The sequence below is a fragment of the Lampetra planeri genome, chromosome 50 (assembly GCF_965212315.1).
Source record: "Lampetra planeri chromosome 50, kcLamPlan1.2.h2, whole genome shotgun sequence".
Taxonomy (NCBI): domain Eukaryota; kingdom Metazoa; phylum Chordata; class Hyperoartia; order Petromyzontiformes; family Petromyzontidae; genus Lampetra; species Lampetra planeri.
Window position 1 is genome coordinate 7,756,307 of NC_136156.1, and position 24,227 is coordinate 7,780,533.

At 48.7% G+C, this 24,227-nt stretch overlaps 1 protein-coding gene across 6 annotated transcripts in view; it reads right to left on the minus strand.

Moving 5' to 3' along the window:
- Positions 1 to 1,210: 1,210 nt before the first annotated feature.
- The window catches only part of LOC144734225 (AT-rich interactive domain-containing protein 1A-like), a 66,578-nt gene continuing 43,561 nt past the window's right edge, over positions 1,211 to 24,227 (minus strand). For 5 of the 6 annotated variants that reach the window (XM_078616349.1, XM_078616347.1, XM_078616346.1 and 2 more), the window contains 10 exons: positions 20,159 to 20,365; positions 19,453 to 19,657; positions 15,474 to 15,594; positions 13,401 to 13,489; positions 13,070 to 13,157; positions 12,408 to 12,539; positions 11,848 to 11,929; positions 8,821 to 9,967; positions 8,203 to 8,333; positions 1,211 to 5,344 (listed from right to left, as the gene is read on the minus strand). In XM_078616349.1, the coding sequence (XP_078472475.1) occupies positions 3,203 to 5,344; positions 8,203 to 8,333; positions 8,821 to 9,967; positions 11,848 to 11,929; positions 12,408 to 12,539; positions 13,070 to 13,157; positions 13,401 to 13,489; positions 15,474 to 15,594; positions 19,453 to 19,657; positions 20,159 to 20,365 (4,344 nt within the window). In that variant the 3' untranslated portion in view covers positions 1,211 to 3,202. The remainder of the gene's footprint in view (positions 5,345 to 8,202; positions 8,334 to 8,820; positions 9,968 to 11,847; positions 11,930 to 12,407; positions 12,540 to 13,069; positions 13,158 to 13,400; positions 13,490 to 15,473; positions 15,595 to 19,452; positions 19,658 to 20,158; positions 20,366 to 24,227) is intronic. The other variant, XM_078616348.1, reaches the window with a different exon arrangement.

Genomic DNA, 24,227 nt, shown 5'->3' on the forward strand with positions numbered 1-24,227 from the left:
AAGGTAAAACTTCCAAAAGAAAATAATAAAAATAAAATATTAATAATTGAGATGGATATACGGCTAATGCTAATAGCTGATTTACGACAGTCGATCTATTGTTCTACAGAAAACGTAATGAGTAAAGTTTTATATAGTATACAAGGGTTGGTTTTTGTTTCTATTTTTTTGTGGTTTTACTTTTCTAATTTTTTTTTTTTTCGTTTTTATCTTAATATGTACACACGCGCGCACGCGCACACACACACGGAACGGTGCCCAACCCAAACTTTTCACAAGGCTGTAGAAAAAAAAGTACACAAAACGTAAATGAAACGAAGGCCAAACTCCCCCGCCCTTCCACCCCCCCCCCCCCTCATCGACCAGCATAGCTTTGTGAACTTGCTCAAGCAGTTCAAATCTTTAGTCCGGGTACGACCTATAGGAGTATTCCTCTACAATGAAGCTCTCCGTGCTCACCCAGCATTGAGCTTTAACCCCGCCACCCCCCCCATCACCCAAGCTGACAACACCACTCCCCCCCCCAGAGTCCCAACATACCCCCACCCCTTGCCCCCTCATTCACATTCATTCATTGGCTGGCAAACATTCCACACATTTTTTGGTTTATTTTACTTTTATTCCATTAATATTATTTCAACTTATTTTTTTAACTCGTGTTTTCAAACTCTACATTGCTAAGTGTGTATATAGTTTTGTTTTTAAAAAAATGTGTATTTTTTTTCCCGTTTTTCTCGGTTTTTTTTGCCTTTATTTTTTGTGTGTGTGCGCGTTTTTAATCGACTACTTTCCTTTATTACTTACACAAGGAGCTTAAGATCTCACGCGCGTGTGCCATCAACCCGCATTTCACCGAGATGCCACGGACACTCGACAACATCGGAGGGCTTTGCCTTTGACTAATTTAAAAGACACGGTTTTGTTAAAAGACTTAATATTTTTTTTTACTTTAAAGTAGGTCGACGCGTTTGACGACGCTCCGCACGACTCAAAAGTCTGCCCCCTCCGGATCGACGTGGCAGTGACCAAAATCACCGGCCTTCTCGGCTCCGCCGCCGGGCTCCTCAACTCTGAGCCCCCCCACCCACCCCACGATGGCAAAAGCCCCCCCCCAACCCCCTTCTCTCCCCCTCTTTTCATTAAAAAAGTTCTTGTTTTAAAAAATAATAAATCTCCAAAAGTTCATCACGAGACAAGAGGAAGCCAGAGGTTGTGAGTCACGATAGAGCGAGCCCTTCGCTTCTCCGTATCCACGTGTTTATTTTAAATTCACCACCGTTACTTTCATCTACTTTTGCTGTTAATTTATGCGCTTTTTTTTAGTAGACACACGCCATCAAATTTTATATCAATAACCACAAAACAGAACATTTTGTCGTTACAATGCTCCGCTCTTCCGCGTGTTTTAATTTACGAGCGTAGAATATTACATCTTCTATCAGAGGCACAAATAAAAACCAAGGAATAGTCTTTTTTTCATCGTTTTTTTTAAAGAACATGAACAAAATAAACTACAGTGTAAAAAAAGCACACACAGAACACCCATATGATGACATCTAATGTTTCATCCTATGTCTGGTCACAAAGGGGAGTGAGGAAAGCTTGGCTAACAGTAGAGGAAAAGGGGCAGCAGAACACTGCTCGATGAGAAGGCAAAAAACACCTCCAACGTCGCAAGTGGAGGAATAAAAAAATAAAGCAACGCTCTGCTACTAAATTTACAGGACAGGAACAAAAAAAACATGAACCCTTAAAAAGGCGTTAAATCAAGCGGTCACCATCAAATGCAGGAGGCGGATGTTGAAATCAAGAAGAGCTGGAGCGGAGGCGGCAAAGCGGGGCCGGTAAAACGTGACGCGCGCACACGCGGTTTCGTTGGGCCGGACGAGCAACGCACGAAGATTTCTGCCTGTCCCCCCCCCACCCACCCATCCACCCCGCAAGCCGACACCGCGATAAAAAACGCGTGAAATGATTCGGCACTTATTACGCACTAAACTTGGTATGTCGAGGACTAGGCCTTAAATTTTGACATTCAACACACATGCTGAGTTAAAAAAGTTTTCCGAATGCAAAAAAAATAAAAGAATGTGTAACCTCCCAGGAACTGTGGCTCCAAAACAAAAGAGCGACGCACGATTTTCTTTTGGAAGTTGGCTGCCGAGTGAGGTCTTGAGAAAGCGGGGGGGGGGCTGTGGAGGCAGCCATGGGATTTTTTGCGGTTGCGTGTATCCCACTCACGCACGCGCGTAACCTCGGCACAAAATCGTAGCCCGCCATAGAAGGTGAGGGAGGTGGGGTGGGGTCTCTCTTTACCATCGCGGTTTGAACTCGTGCAGCCAAGAGCGGTAAACCGATACAGGCATTCCGGTGGGGGTGTCCCTGTGCGAAAAACTTCTGCCACCACACGCTCATGGGCCACGTTTGGAAACTAAACATGAACACAGCGTTCAAACCATTAGTCCCCTCCCCCACCCCAGGTGCTCCTTGCGGTTACAATTTTAAAAATAATAAATTCGGTTGCTACCGTAAGGATACGTACAAGGGAAAACTGTTCCAGTATGGGAGTGGTGTCGACTACGTGACAGTCCCGACAACCCCACACCCCCCCCTCTCTTGCAACTGCTCCGCGCTCCCAAAATTTTCCTCCACTTCTCGGCCGTGACCTCCCCCCCCTGCCCCCCGATCCAAGCTACACCAAGCGACGGATTATCCAGGAGATGGCAAATCCCCTTGAGGAAAAGTTCAATGGAAACGGCGCTGTTAAGTCCGGGGAGATAAGCGCCGTGCGAAAAGGAACCACGGATGTAGCTGCTCCATTCGTTCGCTGCGACTCACGGTTGGGCACAGCAAGTCAAGGCGCGCCCCCCGCAACCAACCGAGGGCAGGGCCGGGACGGCTCCCTGGTGCCGTTCAACGCTTCGTGCAGCGCACAGCGGCAGGCACAAGCCTCACGCATAGCAGCAAAGCAGCATTTTATTATAATTACCTAAATAAAATTACATTTCTCCTGCTTTTATTTTTCTTGACAAAGCGTGCCCCCCCCCGGGCACACGAGCGGAGCGGGGATCGAGTTGAGAGTGGCGTTGCACCCACCCAACCGCGTCTCCCGGCCCCCACCAGCACCCCGCACCGCTGGCGCCGCCGCCACCACCACCTCCCCCACACCCCCACCCCCACCCGCTTCGCCAAAGAAAGCCGCTCAGGCCTGTGCCACCCTGTAGAGGACATCGCCCAGGATGGCGGCGATGCTGGGGTGCAGCATGCTGGACATGGACACGTCCAGAAGCCGGCCCTGCTGCAGGAGGAAGTGCGGCCGGTTCTCGGGCGCACGCGCCATAGCGAGCAGCGCAGTGGCGGCGCGCCGCATCATGTCGTGGCTCGGATGTTGCACGGCGGGGGGCGGCGCGTGCTGCAGCATGGCGGCGGGGCTCTGCTGGTGGATCAGCGCTACCAGGCAGTCCTCGAGGAAGCCCAACACCGTGGGCACCGAACCACGCTGCAGCGCGATTGCGCGCGCCGCCAGCCCATCTGCTTGCGCCAGGTTGGCGAGCAGGGCCAGCGCCATCTCGCGGCAAACCTGCTCGCGCCGCTCGCTCACCAGCGTCACCAGCGTGCCGCAGAGCCGGCGCAGCCTGCCGAACGGCGGCGTCGCCAGCATGAGGTCCACGTTACCGTCCTGCGTGCTCAGCTTGGAGAGGCACTCGAGCACGAGGCGCTGCGGAGACAGCATCGAGGTGGGGCCCGCGCTGGGGAAGGGGTCACGTGCCTCCGCCGACGGGCACACGGCCCAGTGCAGGAGCCCGTCGAGCAGCGGGAACACGAGGCTCTCGTGGTACGCGGAGAGGTCCAGCTGGCCCGCGATGTTGGCCAGTGTCACAAAGGCGTTTTCCCGCAGGCTCTGCAGGCAGTCCCACCACCAGTGGCGCTCGCTTGACTCGTGATCGTCAGCATCGCCGCTGGCAACCGGGCCACCAAAACCGTGCATACTTGGCTTTGCTTCGCCGCCACCGCGCCCCGACTCCTGAGCCTCTCCCGTCTCGGCATCCGCTTCCTTTCCATCGCCATTCAACAGCGAGCTCTTCCTGCCCTCCTCCTTTTCCTCTTCTTCTTCGTCGTCGTCTTTTGCATCCTCGTCATCCTCGTTTCGATTCATCCTGTCCGCGTCCACCTCCTTCCGGGCGTCACGCTCTCTCTCGGTGGTACCGGCGGCGGCGTTGCAGCCGGTGAGCGGCCCGTCGTGCGGGTGCATGCGCCCACGCCGCCGCTCAGGGTGACGGTGGTGCAGGAGGATCAGGCGGCCGAGAATCGCGAGCAGCGCTGGGTTCCGCGACATCTCCGCGTCGTTGCCCGGCACGAACGAGAGGCTGCGCAGCGTGTTGGAGATGCAAACGCAGCGCCGCGACAGCGCCTCCTGCCAGTCCTCGAACGTACACAGCGGGGGGTCGTCCTTGCACTCCGGCTCATCCTCCAGCAGCCTGCCTGCGCCCTTCAGCTTCTCATCGAGCGAGGAATGCAGCCCGTTGGGCAAACCGAGGTCGCAAAATCCATCGGCGCCAGCCGCCGGCACCGCCTCCGCAGCCGCCCTCCGCACGTCCGTGCCGTCGCCGTTTTCCACCGTGCCGGGGGGTCGCGGGGCCTTGGGTGGCTCCGCTCCCCGCTGCCTCCGCTTGAGGCTACGGTGCAGCAGGGCCGTCCTGCCCGTCCGACTCTCGAACAGCGTCTGGATGTGCTCTGTCGTGTCGCCGCCGCCCAGCTGCCAGTGCAGCCGCCCGCACTCGCCATCCGGGAGTCGGGTGCCGGCGCAGTCCGGCCGCTCCACCACAAACTCCTCCGCCTTCTCCACCACCTTGATGGGCAGGCGGTCGAACGTGCTCGCCGCGAGCGAGCGTGCCGACACCGCGTCCTCCCCATTTGCAGGCGCCGGGGTGGCACCCTTGACGCCCTCGCTCTTTTCCGACGACGACGACGCTGCCGCCAATGCGAGCGGCGGGAAAGACGACGAGGACGCTGCAGGCGTCGTTGTCGTCTCCATGGTCTCCTCCGAGTCGGGCTGCGCCGGCGCGTCCTCCAGATCCATGGCCGAGCTGTTGCGGTCCGTGCCGGAGTCGTCGTTTGTGTTCTCGTCACCGGCGCCACCGCCGCCACCATCCTCCTCGTCATCCGACTTGTCAGCATCACCGTTGAGGCCGAGCCGCACAGAGTCCTGCGCCTTGGCAAAGAGCTTCCCGTCGAGAAGGGACTTCTTCTCGGAGTTGCCGAGCTCGTACTCCTCCAGGATACCGAAGATGTCGATGAGGCAGCGACGGAAATGCTCGACCAGCAGCTCGAGCAGGCCGGGCAGCTGTGCGAGATCGGAGCGGGGGGGGGGGTCAGGGTCAGAAGAACAACAACACACACGGTACATTGCGAGGCACACAAGTGTCCCGAAACATGACGTGGACAGCACAATAAAAGTAAGTTCTATACAATACGCACACCACGACACAATATACAAGCATCGTGACATGCAAGGCAATAATTATCAAGACGACATGTATAACATGACACATATGTTCAATCATTATTTTACGTGCCAATATCGCTCTCGATAAAGTAGGCATCAGTGCACATTGCAACGGAACAGGAACGGTACAGGGTCTACAGCAACAGATCCAAGCAGTCAAACAACTTTCACAAGCAATAACACACACAAAACAAAAACCACCACCATTGACCAGAATGCAAACGTGTCACGTTAAAGTGTCGAAAGCGCACGAACAGGTCATGGTGACAGGCCCAGGTGTTATGGGTTAAGAGAATTAAATGGCTAGCAGATGCACCACCTGTGCTCCTCCCACTGTCACCTTTCACAGTGTGACTTTTCTCAAATTTGGCTTCTCTGCCTCCCATTGTTGCTGGCGGGCAACTGCATTCAACTAACCAGTTCAGTCTTTCACGTCCCCCATCCAAAGAGGCTAAAACGACACTGACAGTACCAGTCATCGGCAAGTCCACTCAGCTCCAAATCCTCCAGGGAACCAAATCTGCACATCTCTTCTGTAGCAAACGCCATTACAATTTAGTCCTCTCTATCTGGCCAAAAAAAATCTACTTAAGACATGCGGTGGTGAGACATAGCGGACTAAGATCTGGTCATGATGTAATAACTGGTATTGGACAAACATCCCAATCCTGAAGAAATTGCTCTCCTACAAAACTTGTCAGAACCTTCCTCCAAAAGATTGAGACTCAGTAAAGATTACTTGCGTAAACAACCGTAATACCAACAATGTTGAGATCGTTCAAGGATCTGCGAGCTCCTCGCATGCAATCCAATCCAGATAAATCCAGGCCAACAGGAATGTATCAAGCCAGTCCAGTCTCTTCCTTTAAAAAGAGGCCAAATTTCGCAAACAGAGAAGGTGTGAGATTGTGGCAGAGCAGACCAAGAGTGGCCGTATGGAGTGAAAAACCACGTATAATCCACACAGCTTTACATATCGTATTAAAAGATAATGCCACTTGACTGATTCGGAGACCTCTGCTCGCAAACCTGAGCTGGCCATGAGCACACCAACCAGGAATGTAAACTCCTCCACCACAGCATTATTCATGGACAGTGGAGAGGGTTGAGTGTTCAGAGTAAACAGGCAGGTGACTTAGTTTGGTGTAGAAAGCACTGCACTTTGAGCAGAATTCCTCCTCCGAACGGGCAGCAGTTACACCAAGTCATCGTGAGCAGACATAACACTGTTGGACGAGTAAGGTCCCATCCTGGGATATTTTATTCCCAGTACAAAAGTATGGCAATAGAACAGGTGTTAAGATGTTCAAATACCAAATAGATACCTGTTGCAATGAATCAAGTTTGCATTAACCACACGATATTACTCCTCAACCCGAGCTACAAATGCTCTGATAGGTGCATTGTCTGAGTACTGTCCGCCTTTTGGCGTTCTCTGGTCTGACAACGGTGAGACAAGGAAACAAAAAGGATATCCCTGGTGTAGGCTAATCAGTTTCAAAGACAATGCATATATTATCAGAGCATGTTTGTTTGCATGTTTTGCCACAAGTATGTGTGGTTAATGCAGACTTGAATCCTTGCAAAAGGGATCTATTTGGTGTTTGAACATCTTAACGCCTGTTTTATTGCCAAAAAGAGTAAAATCCTATACCATTCCTTGACTGCACCTGTTGATCAGCCTTTCCAATGTATTTTCCCCAAAAGAAAAAATACACTGGTATAGCCATGGAAGAATTAATTCTAGATTTGATGTTTTCGTGACTGCAAGGATCCATACTCTTTGGTTCTTTCGGTAAAGTCACGTAGGTGAAAATAAAGTAAAAATACAAATAAAATATTTTTATTTGATTTTCACCTACGTGACTTTACCGAAAGAACCAAAGAGCATGGAATGATTCTCAAAGTAAATGATTCTCAAAGAGAGATGATGAATAGTGTAAGGGGATTAAATGACTTTCCCTGATGCACCACAAGGTGAACAGGAAATGGCTCCCGACTCCCAGCCACATGGCTTTACCCAGGCCAGCCCTTCCCATCATGAAGGTCCTGAAGGATGACTAGATCAGGAATAAATAATAATCCAAAGCTTTGGCCCCTTGACAGCATTGAATGTCTCGACTAGTTGTAGGTCCTTGGTGAACTTCTATACAGCTCCACTGGAGCAGACATTTTACGCAGCACACAACACAAACATCACACGCCACAAAGTACAAACATTATGGCAAAGACATGCACGACTTCACACAATACACACTTCACACGCTCATTCATACAGACTGTTGGGGAAAATGCTGTTAGCCAGAGCGTATTAAGTAGAGGCCAACCGAAATTCGGTTTCGACTCGGAAAGTTGGCAAATGGCCTCTTTCGGCATACTTTAGGTGTCGGCCGAAAGTCAATTTTTAACTTTCGGTCTGGTTTCGTTTTCGGCCGAAACCAGAAATTCAGTTTTGGTCGACCTCTAATATTAAGGCTGGCACGGGTACACGGGGAGTGGTTTGACATGCACCACGCCCAGTATCCTTTGTCTCCCAAGTGCTAATACATTTCACAAACATCAACGCGACTCGCACATTTTCACAAGACACCACACACGCACAAACCTACTGCCACGCCATTCAAGAGCTGCGCGGCGTCGCACACTACCCCTGCGGAGGGGCGACGACGACTCTGCGTGGTCGTGGCGGTGCGCACCTGGCTGAGGTTGAAGCTGGAGACGCTGGTGTCGTCGTAGAGGAGCACGTTGACGGTGTCGACGGCCCAGGCGCTCTCGGCGAGCAGCCCTGACTTGAGAGACATGAGCACGCGCCACGCCTCCGGGGAGCCTGGGGAGGAAGATGCGGCCACATGATGATGCCCATCCTTCAGAAACCAGTGTTGCTTCAATGCCCCAGCACCGTCACCACCACTAACCCCCCCCCTCGTTCCTACCAACCTCTTATCCGCTACTAATCCTTTAATCTGCGACACCGTTTCTCCATCTTCATTGCACAGTTTTACTGTACTAAAAACACTGGGATGCAATCCAAGTGCAAAAGGGAGAGAAGTAATAAAGCTACCATCGATTCTTGAGTCAATTCGTGGCCACAGATCGTGGCAATTCATCAAATAGCATGGGAGGGAAGGGGTAAATCATTACATAGCCCAGAAGCACTGGCATTGTCAAGAAAACCCACTGCAGCACGTAGGATTTTTTTTTATGCTGTACTCATTTCACCCAAGTTATCCCTGACAGAGACCGTTGGTCTCAATGAGCTCTCACGTGGTTTAAATATAACAACAAACGAACAACGCGACCACCGCAAGGCTCACCGACTTCCTTGGACGTCAGTTTTCGGCGAGGCTTGTACGTGGGTTGCGTGGCCTCGACGGATCGCGCCGGGAAGCAGAGCTCGCGCCGCACAGTCGGCATGGCCAAGCAGCCCGACGGACCCAGCTGTGTGGCCGGCACCGGGTGCCCGGCGCGGTGAATCATGCGGGCACCAGGCGGCGTGGGGGCAACCATGCCGCTTACATACGGAGAGCGGCCTGGCGACAGCGAGCGGTGGTACGCGCCCGACGCGGGAGTTCCGTGGCCCGGGTACGGCGGCTGCTGGTGGTAGCTGTGATGCAGGGTTGGGCGCGGGTACGGCGATCCAGACATCGAGCTTTGCGGCAGGCGCTGCTGCTGTTGCTGCGGCGGCTGCTGCTGCTGCACCGGCGTCTGCGGCTGCTGCTGCCCCTGCCCCTGCTGCCAGGGGCCACGCGCTTGATCCATCATTTCCTCGGAACGCGGAGGAACGGCGTAAGGAGGTCCATGCGGGCCCGGCATCCCTTGCTGCCGTGCCTGATAGGGGTAGGGGGGTTCGCCCCGGCTGGCCCACACACTTGGCTGCATGGTGGGGTCACCAGAGGGGCGAGACACCCCCATGGCGGGCTGGCCCATGGCTCCGGCGACACCGCCAGGCGCCTGGCTCATCATGGGGCTGGGACACTGTCCGGCAGGCGCGGCATTGGCAGAGGGCGCCAGCCCGGATGCTTGGTTCGCCGGAACTGGCTGCCCCGGCGCTCCGTGCTCACGGCTCAACGCTCCCAGATCCTGACTGGACCCGGCTACGACAGGGCCCTGGGCGACCTCCTGAGAGACCGGGCCCCCTGGGCCCTGTGGGACAGCCACACCGCCTGGAGGGAGAGGCCCACCAGCCGTGCCCGCCGCCTGAGCTGTGGCCGTTGGGGCCACCGGGCGGCCATACACCTGAGAGTACGGACCCGATGCCGCCCTGTGATCTGGACCAGGAAAGCCCGGCTCGTAAGAGCCGTACTGGCCCTGCTGCTGTTGTTGCTGCTGCTGCTGAGGAGGAGGGGGAGCCTGCTGCGACAGCTGCTGGTTGTTGCTGTAGTGGGAGTTGTAAACGGCATCGGTTTCCTGCCTCTTGGCCGGGGGGCCTTCGTAGCCTCCGTCCGCAGGGCGCTTGTAGGCCTGCGGTACAAGTTGCATACAGCAAAGTGTTGATGACCTTGTGTGTACATGGGGCTGCAGGTGTGCCTAGCGGCACACACATGGGTTGGGTGGGTGACAGATTTGAGACACAACAAGGCCTAGCTGGTCTTCAATGAACTCCAGGAGATGACAGTCCAGCAAAATTGATATTAAACGTTTTTTGGGTTATATCGCATAAGTATGAATGTGTATTTAACCCACCACCACCCAACAGCCAATTAAGTAAGGTTTTCCAGAATTGGCAAAAAAAAAAATCGCCCGATGATGCTGGATGTAATTACTCGTGAAACCTTACAAATTAGGTGGTGGGTTAACACCACATTTGTATTTACGAGATCTAACCCAAAAAAACGATATTATAAATATTGGTTGCGTAAGCCTACGTGTCAGTACAGGAAACAAATCTGTGGGGACCCATCGATCTGTTATCCCCCCAGCACGTTTTCTCAAATTATTTAGTTCTCCCACATGCAAAACAGTCCTTAAAAGAATCTGGCCCAACACGCCACCACAGGTTTCTGGATCATAAATGACATTACTTTATTAATATATATATCCACCAAACTTTGCAATGTTAGAGACCACAATTGACCTCACAATGGGCTCGCATCACACATCAGCCCAGTGTCACAATGCCAGTTCCGCGACATAAGTTCTTTGAGTTCCATGGTTTTTATGTGCGGTAGTGCCACCCCATTTGCTCTGGAGGCAGCAGTCGGTGGATCATGCCAGTCGTAACCTGCAGGGCTACTGGGCAGCCAGTAGATGGCAGTGCTAGGTGAGATAACAAAGCAAAGTATATTAATCATCTAGCCATGAATATTTTTTGTAAAGTAGTTCGTCGGTTAAAAGTGACATCGGTTAACGTTTCGCCTCCCATAGGACCCTACGGTTTCGACTAACGTTAACATTTTGATTAGCGGTATGCTTACGTCATGCATGCGGGCGCCAATTTCGGCCAATTCGAACACTCGTAAGTGGGCCGAGCCATGCCCTCAGCCAATCAGCGATGCCCATTTGTGAGCCTTTAGACCTTGACTAGCTTTATTTACATCATGATTTCTGTTTTGGTAGTGGAAACAGCTCTCTTGCAGACTCAGTGATTTTTACTTATTTTTCACTTTGCAAGTGAAATAATAGTGATAGCAATGGCCCCTAAAGTGAATTCGCAAAGGAAAAGTGTATAAGCATGAAAAACAGAGTAAAAACAGTGCACTTATGAGTTTGGGTTGACCCAATCCACCATTTTTTCAATTTTGCAACATAAGGACAAAATTCAAGCTACCAATGTCAAGGATTCCTCGACTAGGATATTCAAAGGTACGGAAATTATTGTAGAAATGTAAAGACTACTAATGATATCGAGTCAGGAGAAGGAAATGAGGGGAGTGTAGATAGTTTAACCTATATTCCGATTTACAGTTATTTCGGTTAACAGTTTTCGTGGAAAGGATTAAAGTCATTATTAACTGAGGGACTCCTGTTATGTTATTTTCCCATATGCTAGGGTTTACTCTGGTAGTCTGGTTCCTGTGGATGGCAGTGACGTCCACAGACGACCTGTGAACGGTGGCATCGACGTAATCCAGCTAATGTCCCAACAAAGGAAACAAGTGTACCTGACGAGGCATTGATAAACTCTTCAAAACACATACGAATACCGGCACCACTTTGTAATGCATCCGTGTGATATGCCATGTATTCAAATCTCTTCACCGCTTGAGAACAGTGTCATTACGTCAGCACAACTTCTGATGGGAGTCCTCTAGAGCAGCACGTGGGCCCTGCCGAAATGTGCGATTCTCCGAGCTGCGGTGATGGTTTATGGTAGTGCAATGCTGGTGGTGTGGGTTACTCGCCTGCTGCGGAAACACGCCGGGCTGATTGGGTGGGTACGGTGGCGGCCCCTGCGTCATGTATCCAGTGCCGCACTGGTCCGACCTGCCACAGAAAACAGCAACAATGGCACAGCGACAACGGTCACCGATGCAACAAGAACATGAGCAGATCCCATAATTCACAGTATGTACGTATGTAGAACCTTTTTTTTACCGCACATAGCCAACCATGCTAATCGGAGGTGCGGGGGAAGGAGAACAAACTAAACACAAAAAGCAGTTCTAAAGAAATACATTTTCTATTTAGAGTCCATGACTATGTGAAGGAAAGCACTTTTTAAAAAATCAATACAATTGTGTGCCAACAATGGTGGCATTTTAATAATTTTAATAGCAATGGGTGCCGATGACAATGATGATAGTGGCATGTGTAGATGCCGATCATGACAGCTAGTGGTTATGGTGTTATTTGGTAGTGCTTGCGGCAATAAGTGTTGATCATGACGAAGGTGATGATAGCGGCAGTGTGCATATCGGTTGTGGTGGTTTCTAATGGTGCTTCTGACACTGGTTAGCTCTACCATTGTTGGCTTCCAGGAGGAAACTTGGGGGAGTACAGGCCAGGGTCGGATGTCGAGTTCTGCGAGGCCATGCCACCTCCTCCTGCGCCACCCCCTCCACCTCCACCCTCTGAACCCATCATCTGCTCTGGCCTGCACCACGGTGAAAACCGAGACGACAAATGTTGAGCACAATTTGAATATGTCACGAAGACCACCACAAAAACCTATTGCTTAAAACCGGGACTCCTGAGCAGCCTCAAGTTCAATCTCTTGCCTTTAGGTTTATAGATCGACGTTTATTCAAATCCGGTCGTAACAAGTGATAACACACTTTTGGGATATCTATATTTTAAATAAGAGCACCATGATTATACTGCACACTGCTCAATAGATGTGTTTTCGATACTTGAAGAATTTCTATCGATAAATGTTTTGCTTTTCTAATTCATATGTATAGATGGACTTGAATGATGTGAATTGCAGCTTCGTTTGAAATGTGTTTTATAAACAGGCAAGGGTTTCATCAGTCTAGTGTATGCCTGAGCTATGGTTAAGCTTCCGTAACCAACTGCATTAAGCTAGTTGGGTTGCATGTCGTTACAATGTTAATTCACTCGGGTTTCTTGAAATCCAATAACAATCACCAACTCAATATGAATGAAAACACAAACTCCTGTTACCGTCGTTCGTAACTTGGAGGATACTGAAGGTGTGGTCTTGGTCCCTGGCTGTAGGGGTCTCCCGGACCGCCTCCATAGCCCTCCGCACCTGCGCACACATGCACACCACACCCCCCACCCGTCCGTCATTGCAGGCTCTTGTACCCCATAGGGAAGTCTCATTTCCACAAATGCAAATGGTGAGTGGCCCTATGTTCAGAGGACACAAACGACTGAAAGTCATTCGAGCAAGATGAATGGAGGCTCCAAATGGCTCCTGACAAGAGGCACAGACCATTACGCAAAAATAAAATGACATCGAATGCTACCAACTATGCCCTGCGGCCCTCACCTCTCCGGGGCGGATATCCGTCGTAGGGTCTCTGATACGCTGGATCGGCTCCCCCAGGGTATGGCTCACTGCTGGGCATGCCACCGTACCTGAAGATACAGAGGGCAGCACAAGATTGAACAGGAGTCAATAATATGGACACGTGCATTAAAAACTGCCACCTCTGCCGATGACACAAACACAGCCGATATTCTGGTTGTGGGGATCAGCTGCAAGATTACAAATAGGCTTAAAGAGAAACTATGTTAAAATAAGATGATGTAAATGATTGCTGATGGTGGCAGTAAAAACCCTCCGAACGTCGTTCATTGTTCCATGAAACCAGTCGTTAGGTGATTTGGTCATTAAGAGAGTATAGAAAATACATCATTCGTTCCGATAGCAACGAAAGTTAACCTTTTTAACCCAAAAAACGAACTTTACAATATTTAAATGGATATTAATACATGAAGATACTAACATTATAAACCACATAATATTAAAAGAAAAATGGTTAATCAATGCATGAATATTTACTATACCTACAACATCCAGTCATTAACAGGGGAATGGTCAATAAACGAACACACTGGGCTCTATGGAGGCTGGTTGTTAAGCGATTTGTCGTTAACCGGGGTGGTTGTTAAGAGGGGGTTCTCCTGTACTAGGCCTTAAGATTTGCATTGAACTGCCCATATAGGACCCACCACTATGATCTCTACAATGTGTCAAACTTAACATCTCTTAATGATCGACGGCTCGTGCATCAGATCTTATTTATTCACGATGTACTTACAAAAAAATCGGCAGACTACCTGCTGGATCTCCTCACTGTTTCGAAGAACAAATGTGACCTAATGTCTTCGCTCATTTACCAGCTTCACATTCCTTATTGCTGTACAAATAATGGAGGAAGGGCATTTGCTATTGATGCCCCCAGGGTCTGGAATGCTATCGCCAATCAACTTCAACTTGGATCACTACCTGTGAGATCTTCACTCAAAACTGCTCTAGAGTTGTACACCCCTAGCTGCCACTGCTATCCAGTGTCCTGAAATCAAATGTATTGCTCTGGATGACCGCTGCCAAGTATGATCTTGAGTTTTGACTATAGTGTGCTGATCTTTAAAGGTGCATGGAAAAATGTTGATCCTCCTACTGATACTCCTGCTGTTATGGAGTGACTCATGCTGACAGCTATGGCTGCAAAGTTTGGTCATACATGCTATGTATATCGTTTATTGTAAAATTTTAATCACAGTTCCTATGATTACTGTTACATTGTTTTCATAGCTTTATCTTGGTGATTTCGAAAACGTTTTGGTTTAGCCATATTTGTTTATTGTAGTACAGAGTTAGACTGATAACATTAATCTAAGATTGTCTTATGGTTGTTATTGTTTGACTTGCATCCCACTGAGATTTTTGCACACAGCATTGATGTACGGTGCTTTTTCTGGAAAGCTTTGCTGTTTTTTCCTGGATTTTTCTGTTGCGCAGAGTCACTTTAAGATGTTTCTTGTTCATGTCTTTGTTTGTTGCAGTTGCACCCGATTCAAGAGCCGAATGGCTCACAGGGCTACTCCAAATAAATGAACTGTAATGCTACTTCTGTTGGTCAAGGCGCTATTCAAATAAAAATAAGATGATTGATCGCATGTGTGCCAATATTGGTGTTGGTTGCTTGAGTGGTCCTAGTAGCAATATCACTGTTGTGCTTCGTGAGACCAAAGTAATAGCAATAGCTCATTGATAAGATGTAAAATAGGATAGATGGCCTAACAGTGTTCAAAGGAAGTGATGTTGGCAAACACCTGATGAGGCTAGTACAATGCAAGGTGGTGATAAGGCCATCAGAACTCACAAGGGAGAGATAAAGCATTAAAACAAACACAGAAGAGGCAAAAAGTGATCCTTGAATCGAATCACGACTTTATAATCATGACACTTTGTCGAATCCACCCGTGGCAGTCTCTCCACACGAAACTCTAAATCAGCAGGATGATTCCCCCGCGATGGCGAAAAACAAAATCCGCATGAGGTGGATTTAATTTGCTGTTGTTGTTGCAACGCCGGCTCACAAGAGAGCCTCACCGGTTCTGGTGGGCAGGGGGCACGTGGGGCCGCGGCGTCGACACCGGGGTGGGTGGCTTCATGTCACTCAGTCCCTCCAGCGGCTGCGGGGTCAGGGGGCCCTGCGTAGAGCTGGAGCCGGCTGCAGTGGGGCAAGAAAACAGATCCTTTTTTTTAATAAAACCGCAGTCCGTCCAAGTACCGCGCGTGATGGTAGTGCAAGGGTAATTGCATTCTGTTCGTTTTAACTCAAGTGTCTCGCTCGTTGTTAAATCTCCAGTACCTTGCCTATGCGTGCGTGCATCTTATATGTTATGCAGTTTGGCCAAGCGACATCACATGAAGCCTCCTTAAGTGTAATCTTTGAAGCAAATGAATTGCCTTGAAAATATCCGAAAATACTTTGATTATTAATTACGAGTCAAACTACTGCGCGCAAAGGCCATTTATTCTGTGGCGCGGCAACATTTTTTGAGAACTGTGCTTAAAATTAAAAACTGTACATGAGCTAAGTAGAGATTTGAAAAAAACGAAGTCATCTCGCAAGGAATAGCCGAGCACTTTTTAAATCAGGCAATCGCTTATTTCAATGAAACATTCCTTGCGATCGGACAGACCCAACTCAGCATGTGAAATAATACAGAAAGCACCGTTTATCGCACGACAAAAAAAGAAACAGCATTTCAGGAGCAGAGTCTCGAGCCAGATGTATATCTTGGACGGGGGGGGACAGTGTGCGCGCGTGTGTGGGTGTAGTGCGAATTGAACGAGGGAGGGGTGAGGCGAGGGTTGGGGGATGGGTAGGTGGTGGGATGTGATTGGGGGGGTGGGTAAGCGGGTTGCTTATTTTAGGTCAAGTGCGGAGAGATCTATTTTTAGAAGACGCCGTTGCCAACTTTAGACTTGGCGACGAAACGCCAACTCTGTGCGCCGCAGCTGCTGAAAATAAGGAAAGGCAAACCGTGATGTGCCTAATGACACACTGACACAATTTTAACCCCAGCCCGTGGGAAGCGGCAAATTCTTTCTCTCTCGAATAATAATATTAATAATAAAAATAAGAGCACCCGACCGGGCTGACAAAACAGCGTCGTGTTTCGCACGGGCGGTAGGGGGCAGACAAAGCGTTTTTGTGGCTGCAAGATTAATGGTGGAGCAGGCGCCGCTCTCTCATTGCTGTCACAGGATGGTGTGCAGCGTTACGTGGATATTTGCACGACTCTCTACACAGGAAGGGGTACCCCCGGAAAGAACAAGAACTGTTTGCGTGCACGCATCCAGCCTGCGTGGCCCACGCTGTCCAAGACACGTGTTTGAAGCTAGGCCTCGGCAAGGTAAGGTAAGGTAAAAGTTAAAAGGTAAAAACAACGAGCCTACCTTTACCCTACCTTTTACCTTACCACAATACAATCACTCTACCCTACCTTTTACCCTTCAGCAGGTAAGGTAAAAGGTAAAAAGCAATGAGCCTACCTTTTACCCTTACCCCATACAAATTACCCGATTACAGGGTAATTACTAGGGAACTACACATCAACAAGGTTTATAACGGTAAATGCTAGGTAGAGCGCTTTATTAATATAGAATACTCTCGATGATTCCAATTTTACACGCTTTCTATTAACTCACTGTCTGTTGTTGTCGTTGTCGTCGTCTCTACCCACTTCCTAATGTGGTATCGACTGCAAACTTCGTATACTTATATCATACTGATAACAATACTATATTATATCATTAAACAAATATATATTTCTTAACATTATTTTTTATATGTTATGTTTCGGCTTGGGTCTAATTGTCCACGGTCAACTGACGTTGGCTGTAATTGGCCACGGTCCCTTAAGTTATGGCAAGCTTCGGGGCCACTTCCTGGAGTCGTGGAGTTCCGCCATTACTCGTACATTTAATAAAAAAGTGTTTAAAAAAAAGTTTTTTTAAATATTACTTATTAAATGGAGGCCACGGACTGCGCCACGGAGCTTTTAGCGGTAAACAAGGCACCGTATTTACCGGGTAATAATTCGCGCTATCCTTTACCCTACCGGGTAATTCTTCCGAGCTACCTTCACCCTACCCTTTACCTTACCCCTTGGCATGTCGACACCTTTACCCTTTACCTTTACCCTTTTACCCGGTAAAAAGGGTAAATTACTTTACCTTGCCGAGGCCTATTTGAAGCCTCGTTACTGAAAAGGGACAGCCAGAGGTGGTCGTGAAAGAAATGCGCGTGCGAACCGCCCCCCCCGCCCCCAAGTGACATCACTAGATCGCTCCTCTCACTTCGATTTTCAATTATTTTTCACCCTCATTATAGAAGCTTCAAACTCATGTGAGACAGCCCGGGACACAGCAATAGTTCATGTAATTCAAGATGAGAGCAGTTTGTATTTTCTGTGGCATCTTCCCCTTCACTCTGAGTGAGCCCCAATATATTCCACGGGCCCCGAATAAGAAATGTCACTTGCTCACACTGCCAAAAGTGGTAAAAATGTAGCTTTTTTGTAAAGGTGAATGACTAAAATTGACATTTGGATGGAATAACCATGGAAAGTTAGTAAATGTCACTACACCATTGCATGACCATACAAATAAACTGATACCAATAACGTTTTGCCACCTGAGGCGGTGCTTACCTCTAATCTAGCCCATGGACCAAAGCTAATTAAATTATGTTCATTTCACAAGGTGAGAACCAATTTGGACAATTCGGTCACTTTTGCAAGGGAGACCTAGGTACACAAGTGATACCACTAGAGTTAGAACTGAATACACAAAGCTAAGTGATCTTAAAGATACATTCAGTTGCCGACAGGACAGAACTGCTAAACTGTTACTCGACGAGACCCAAGCAAACATGAAATGCCACGGGAGGAAGCAGTTAAAGCGATGAATGATTATCCTCACGTTAAAAAACAAGATGTGTTCTGTTTTCTTTGCCACTTTGTGTTACAATGGGGGGGGTAATCCCTCCCCCCCCCCCATCTGTCACCATAACTGTATACTCTACACCGGTCTAACTTACCCAAGTAAAACACTGCAAAAGCCATATTGGTTCACCTCACCTTGGCGCCACGAGGCACAACCATTTACCGTTATGAACCCACAATCTTCAGACATTCCCGGATAAGTGCTATATAATGCACCCGAATTGGGCGAGGCGGAGCAGGCTCATGATTCATGGCTTCGGAGGAAATGGTTGGTGGATCACGCCTGTCAAAAACCACAAACTCACTGGGACGAGGTCCCAGTAAACCCATCTGTGCGGACCGTTGTTACATCTGCTCTGTGTGCGTTGTTTCTCTGGGTACTCCAGTTTTCACATACACAAACCAAACTCATTAAAATGGACCTGGCTGGAACATCCCAATGCAGCGGCTATCCTAGGGAAAAAAAAAGAGTCTAAAGGACTCAGTCGGGGTTTTCTGTAAAAATAAATTAACACAATCTTTTTGCACCCCCGCTATAATTGGGCTGAGGATGGCCAGAAAGGGTGTGCACTGGGTCACAGTCGAGAGGGTTGGGAGGGGGGGAGGACCCAGGGCCAATGTAAAATTATATTTTTGCCAGTAAATATTTATACTGCCCCCTCTCCCCACTGGGGAAACGAAAATTGGTTTCCTCCAGCAACGAGAAATCCTCCCTATTTAGGGTTAGGTCAAGTTACATAGGTTAGGACAAAACAGCGAGGTTTGCTTGGGGAAAAAGTCCAGACAAAACAAATGGTATGAAAAAGTTCAAACTAACGCTGTAAGCAACCATTTTTGGAAAGTAGTCCTAAAAGTTAGCCTCATTTGAAAAGACGGTGAGACTCGCAAAACAAATATTACTTTGTTATAAACGAATAATAGCATACAGATATTCCCAAGTGAAATGGCAACTTCCAAACACTGGTTCCCTTGGGAGAAATTAATATTCAGCCTCTGGGAGAAACAAATATTCAGCGGAACGTATGAATCCAACCACCGGTGACAGTGGTGGTGTGATATGGCTGTAAAGGTACCCGGAGAGGGCGGCTGGATCTTGGGTGTCTTCTTGTTGTCGGAGGGGTTGAGAATCTCAGGTGGCGGCTCCTCGCCGCGCTCCGTCTTGCACTCAAAGGCAAACAGGAACTGGATGTACTGCTTCTTGAGCGAGCTGGCCGAGCTGCTGGACGTGCCCACAGCCAGCTGCGTCGACAGCTCACGCCATTTCTTCTTCTTGTTTACCTGCGGTCGACGGGGGTAAAAGTGCGGTAGGGGTGCGGCAGTGGGAAGAGGGGGGGGGGTTAGTGTTACACAGCCAGAAGGGCCAGCTCCACGTAAAGGACAAACGGGAGAATCCCCTATTGTATGTACCATATCCTACTCACACTCTTTGGGTAATTTCGGTAAAGTCACGTAGATAGAAAAATAAAATTAAAATCATGACGTTTCGATCGCAACACAAGCAAACGTCTTCAGGTGAACTGCTGAGGCAGGAGAAATAATAATATATTTCTCCTGCCTCAGCAGTTCGCCTGCTGTGTTTTTTCACCTGAAGACGGTTGCTTGTGTTGCGTAGATGGTGCTCGTGTTAAAACGGTGCACATTCCGCTAACCCTTATAAACACGGTTTCTAAAGCGATCGACAATGAACTACTTTCGTGAGATGCGTGGCTGAACGGCAAGATGCCTGGAATGCCGTGCTCCACTTACTAGTTTGAACCCCCCTCCGCTGGTCCGACTTACCTGCACAAAGCCACCGTACGCCTTGGCCGAGGCGTATAGGCGGAAGAGATCAAGCGGGTTCTTGCCAACAGCGGGCAGGAGCGCGACGGGCGAGCCACGTTGCTCCATGAAGCCCAGGTAGCGGTCAACCCAGAGGCGTCGCTCGGGCTCAGGCCCCAGCTCGTAGAGGCGCATGATGCTCTCCCCCGTCGTGGTGGACGATCCCGACTGCGCGACAACAGGGGCAGACGCACGCACGCGTTGTGGGTCAATCGTCCCCGCCCACCACCCGCACGTGGCCTCTTAAACTTCCACACGCCCCCCCAACCCATGCCATCTTGCCCAGCAAAAACCTACAACTTCAACCCCCTGCTATGCGCCGGTACATCCATCCGATCAGTATGTCCAGGACTCATCTCACCGCATTCACTTCGTCGCAAACGTTTCACCGCGCGGCTGTTTGGCGGTTCTCCGCTTGGTGCCCACGTCGTTTCAAGACGAGACACACTGCCTTGGTGCTAGGCTTCAGCTTTTTGGGGGACAAGTTTAAATTACATCACGGGGGATTTTGGTTAGCACCAGGGTCTACGTGCGACGAAGTGAATGCACGATAGGGAAATGAATACGAGACTATAAAAACTGGGACAAAACAAACAGACAGGGAAATGACGTCCCAAAAGAGCTGCGCCACAAAACAGATGCGATGAAGTGAACGTGTTGAAATGAAGAGCGACGAACTGACCGTACCGATGACACCCAAATAATTTCCTCCCCTGAAGAAACCATGAGCAGATTCTCATTGTGCAAAAAATCTACTTGTGTTGGGTTTCTTTATCTCTGCATGTGAACATGTAAACACAAGTCAAGATAGAAGTCCATAGACTTACATGAGACCAGGTTAGATTTTAATTATATTGCTAAGTTAGAGTAAAAACATGTATAGGACCAAGTAAGATATAAAGATTTGGTCTGACCTATGACGTTTGTATGATTTAAAAACTTCCTTCTTTACGGTCAAATCAATGAGCGTGGAAGCGTTGACTCATTGTATTAAAAATGACAGGATTTTATCTGCGGTACAAACTTGATTCAGCTATCATGTGCATTCTGTCCCGTCAGCAACAAACATAATTACTCAAGCCTACGGGCAAAAATGCTATATAAAACAGCACACCCAGGACAACAATTTAACCAATTTTGGGACAAAATAGGAATGGCAAGATATGATTTGAAATTCTTGAGTGTGTCAACAGAGCATGCAGCGGCTTTTAAGATCAAGTTTCATCTCCACTGTTAAGCAGTCTCCACGTGGGAGTGTGTTTACAAGTCCCGAGCTTGAGCAGACGAGGAAGAGAAATTACCGTTCAGCTTCGAAGACATGAACCTGACGGAATGCGATTTCCTTCTTAGCACACGCACACACGTGACACGCCTGATCGCACTCACAACCATTCATGAAATGGGACGTAGGCTGGGAATCCATAAATACTTGAAAGGCTAAATCTAGCAAAAAAAAAGCAATTCACCTGAATTGCTTGTTGTTGCCATAACTAATAATTAAACAATTTTATTTGTTAAATGGAATAATATTTTTTGCGATTTAACGGCCATCACAGTTGCACTTTATTTGCTGGGATTAAAAGAATGAGCTGCTCCAGTTGCCCGATAAGCACACACCACCATCCATCCCCCTTCCCCTGGCCATGTCTTTCAAGAACGGGAAAAATGAATCTCGGTAAGCGACGGTAAAAGGTAAAAGAAATGAATACAAATAATTTAGCAACAGCAGCAGAAGCACCGTGAAGCCGAGGATGCTTGAAGCACAATAGTGAAGGAGACACCAGCGGCCATTTAAACACTGGGGGACACACAACCACTCCTCATTGGTAAAAGCAGGCGGCTTGAATTTCTTCCTCGTACAAATTTTATACTCAGATTTAATGAGAGCTGTACAACGCAATGTGGGTCACACTCCATTAACGGAATTGCCTTGTTTTGTTAATCAAATTGAAGTACTCTTCGCCATCGTCTTGACAAGATGCGAGGGCGGAGGGAGTGCGAGAGGAAGGGAGGGAGACGACCAGAGCACGGTGGCAGCAATCACGGTAATTTACCCCTTGCCCACAGCCTGCCAGCCTCCCCCCCACCAACCATACAAATAAATATCCCACTTCAAAGTGCGTGAATCCTGCAGACGATAGACCGCGGGCGCAAGTCTGGGGTCAATTACAGTTTACCGAGCAAGGAGGACCTTGTGTGGTTTCCTCAAAGCTTAGCTGGTTTTAAACACCATCAAAGAAGTTATCCCACCAAACAAAAAGTGCAACTATGAGTGTTCAACACCACAAGGGATATTTTTCCTGAGCTTTCACCCAGCCAATTAACCATTTAGCTGTATTTTAAAATCAAGTTACAGGACGACTGTATTTTAAGTAAACGAGAAGGTGAACGCTTTATCTGCTGAAGAGTGAAATTATTTTCCATTACGAAATGAGAACCACCTTATACCCAACCCCGCATCTCATTGTTACCCGTGACTTAGCAACAAAGCCAGCTGCAGAAGGTTGTGTGGACGCACACACACACACATCGCTCGTTCTCATACGCACGCAAGCACAACGTCTAGGCGAGTATTAAAAAAAAGCGCATGCGTTGTCATGTGCTTGGGACGAACACAGTCGCAGCAAAGCAAAACCACGTAGAGAAAACAAGGAAAACCACGATGCCGCGGATCACCGGCCGCAAACGAGATGCACGCGCACACACACAGGAGTGCGGGTTATCGCTGTTGGTTGGGCGAGTGGGCACACTTACAGGGCTATCGTCGGCTGAGCGGCAGGAAAGGCTACAGGTGCCGGGGGACTTAAGGGAGGGGGCGGGCGGGTGTGCCAAGGGGTAGGGCTGGGAGCTGCCGCTAGCCTGCGGTCACGCAACACGACAACACAACGGTAAACCAAAGTGTGCGCGCAGGGCGGCAACGCGAGCCGAGACAGCGGCGCACGTCGGGGGCTGCAGTAGTGGCGGGTAAAACGGCACCCAAACGTAGAGTGGGGGTGGGAAAACAAAGCCCTAGAACCTCGCTGGGTTTCACGAGGAGGAGCGGTGCGCGTCTGCGCGCAGTCCCGCACCTAAGTGGCGCTTGGCCAAATGTAGAGCCGCAGAATTTGTTTTTGCTCAAGCGAAAGTTAAAAGGTTGAGCGGTGTCTAATGCTAAGCAACATGCATTGGTATTGCGAATCGTAACAAGCTACACGACTTATGATGTTAAAACTTTGTATTTTATCACTTTACTTTGTGTCAATGGCAGGGGGTAATTTGACTTCTGAGTTATTTGCACATGTGTGGGTTGTTAAAAGCTTGCGTATGAGGAAGGCAGTAAAAGCGGCGCTTTAAATTAAAATGACAGCAAAGGTGGTGAAAAACAATGATCAAGAGGGAGACGATGCTCATGGAAAAGCCACACCTGAATGAGACTGAAATTAATTTTTAACAAAAACCTGAAATTTGTCTAAAAAAGGATTTGCAATTAATAATAAAAGTTGTTGGGTTAGATCGCATAAGTATGAATGTGTCATAACCCACCACCCGACAAGGCCAGTAAGATTTGTCGCGTAAACAACGCGTGTCAATTAGTGACTACTTCAGCCCAATGGTGTATTGGAGAGTAAATCCACAACATTTATAATTCTAGTACGACGTTTCGTTGGTAATTATATCTAGCATCATTGGGCAATTTTCCAGAATAATGAAGCAATCCACCTGCTTCCGATCTTAAATATAGCAAGATGACGTCATCAATCAGGTGCGGAGAGCAGAGGGGGGAGGGGAGGTTTATTGGATTTGCAATTTTCATAATTCCCCAAAAAATTGGAACAATTCAAAATTCTCAGTATTGTAAAAAAAAACTGCTCGAATCCACTTTTTTAATGAAAGCAAATCGATTCAAGCTATCCACCCAGCACAAAGTGAGCACCCCCAAAATGAAACGTTATATTCTTACGGAGGGTTTAATGTTGCATGTGGAAGACTGGAGGCCATGTGAAACCTAGTGCACAGCTTGAGCAATGCCCCCGAGAGGAGTTGTAAAAAA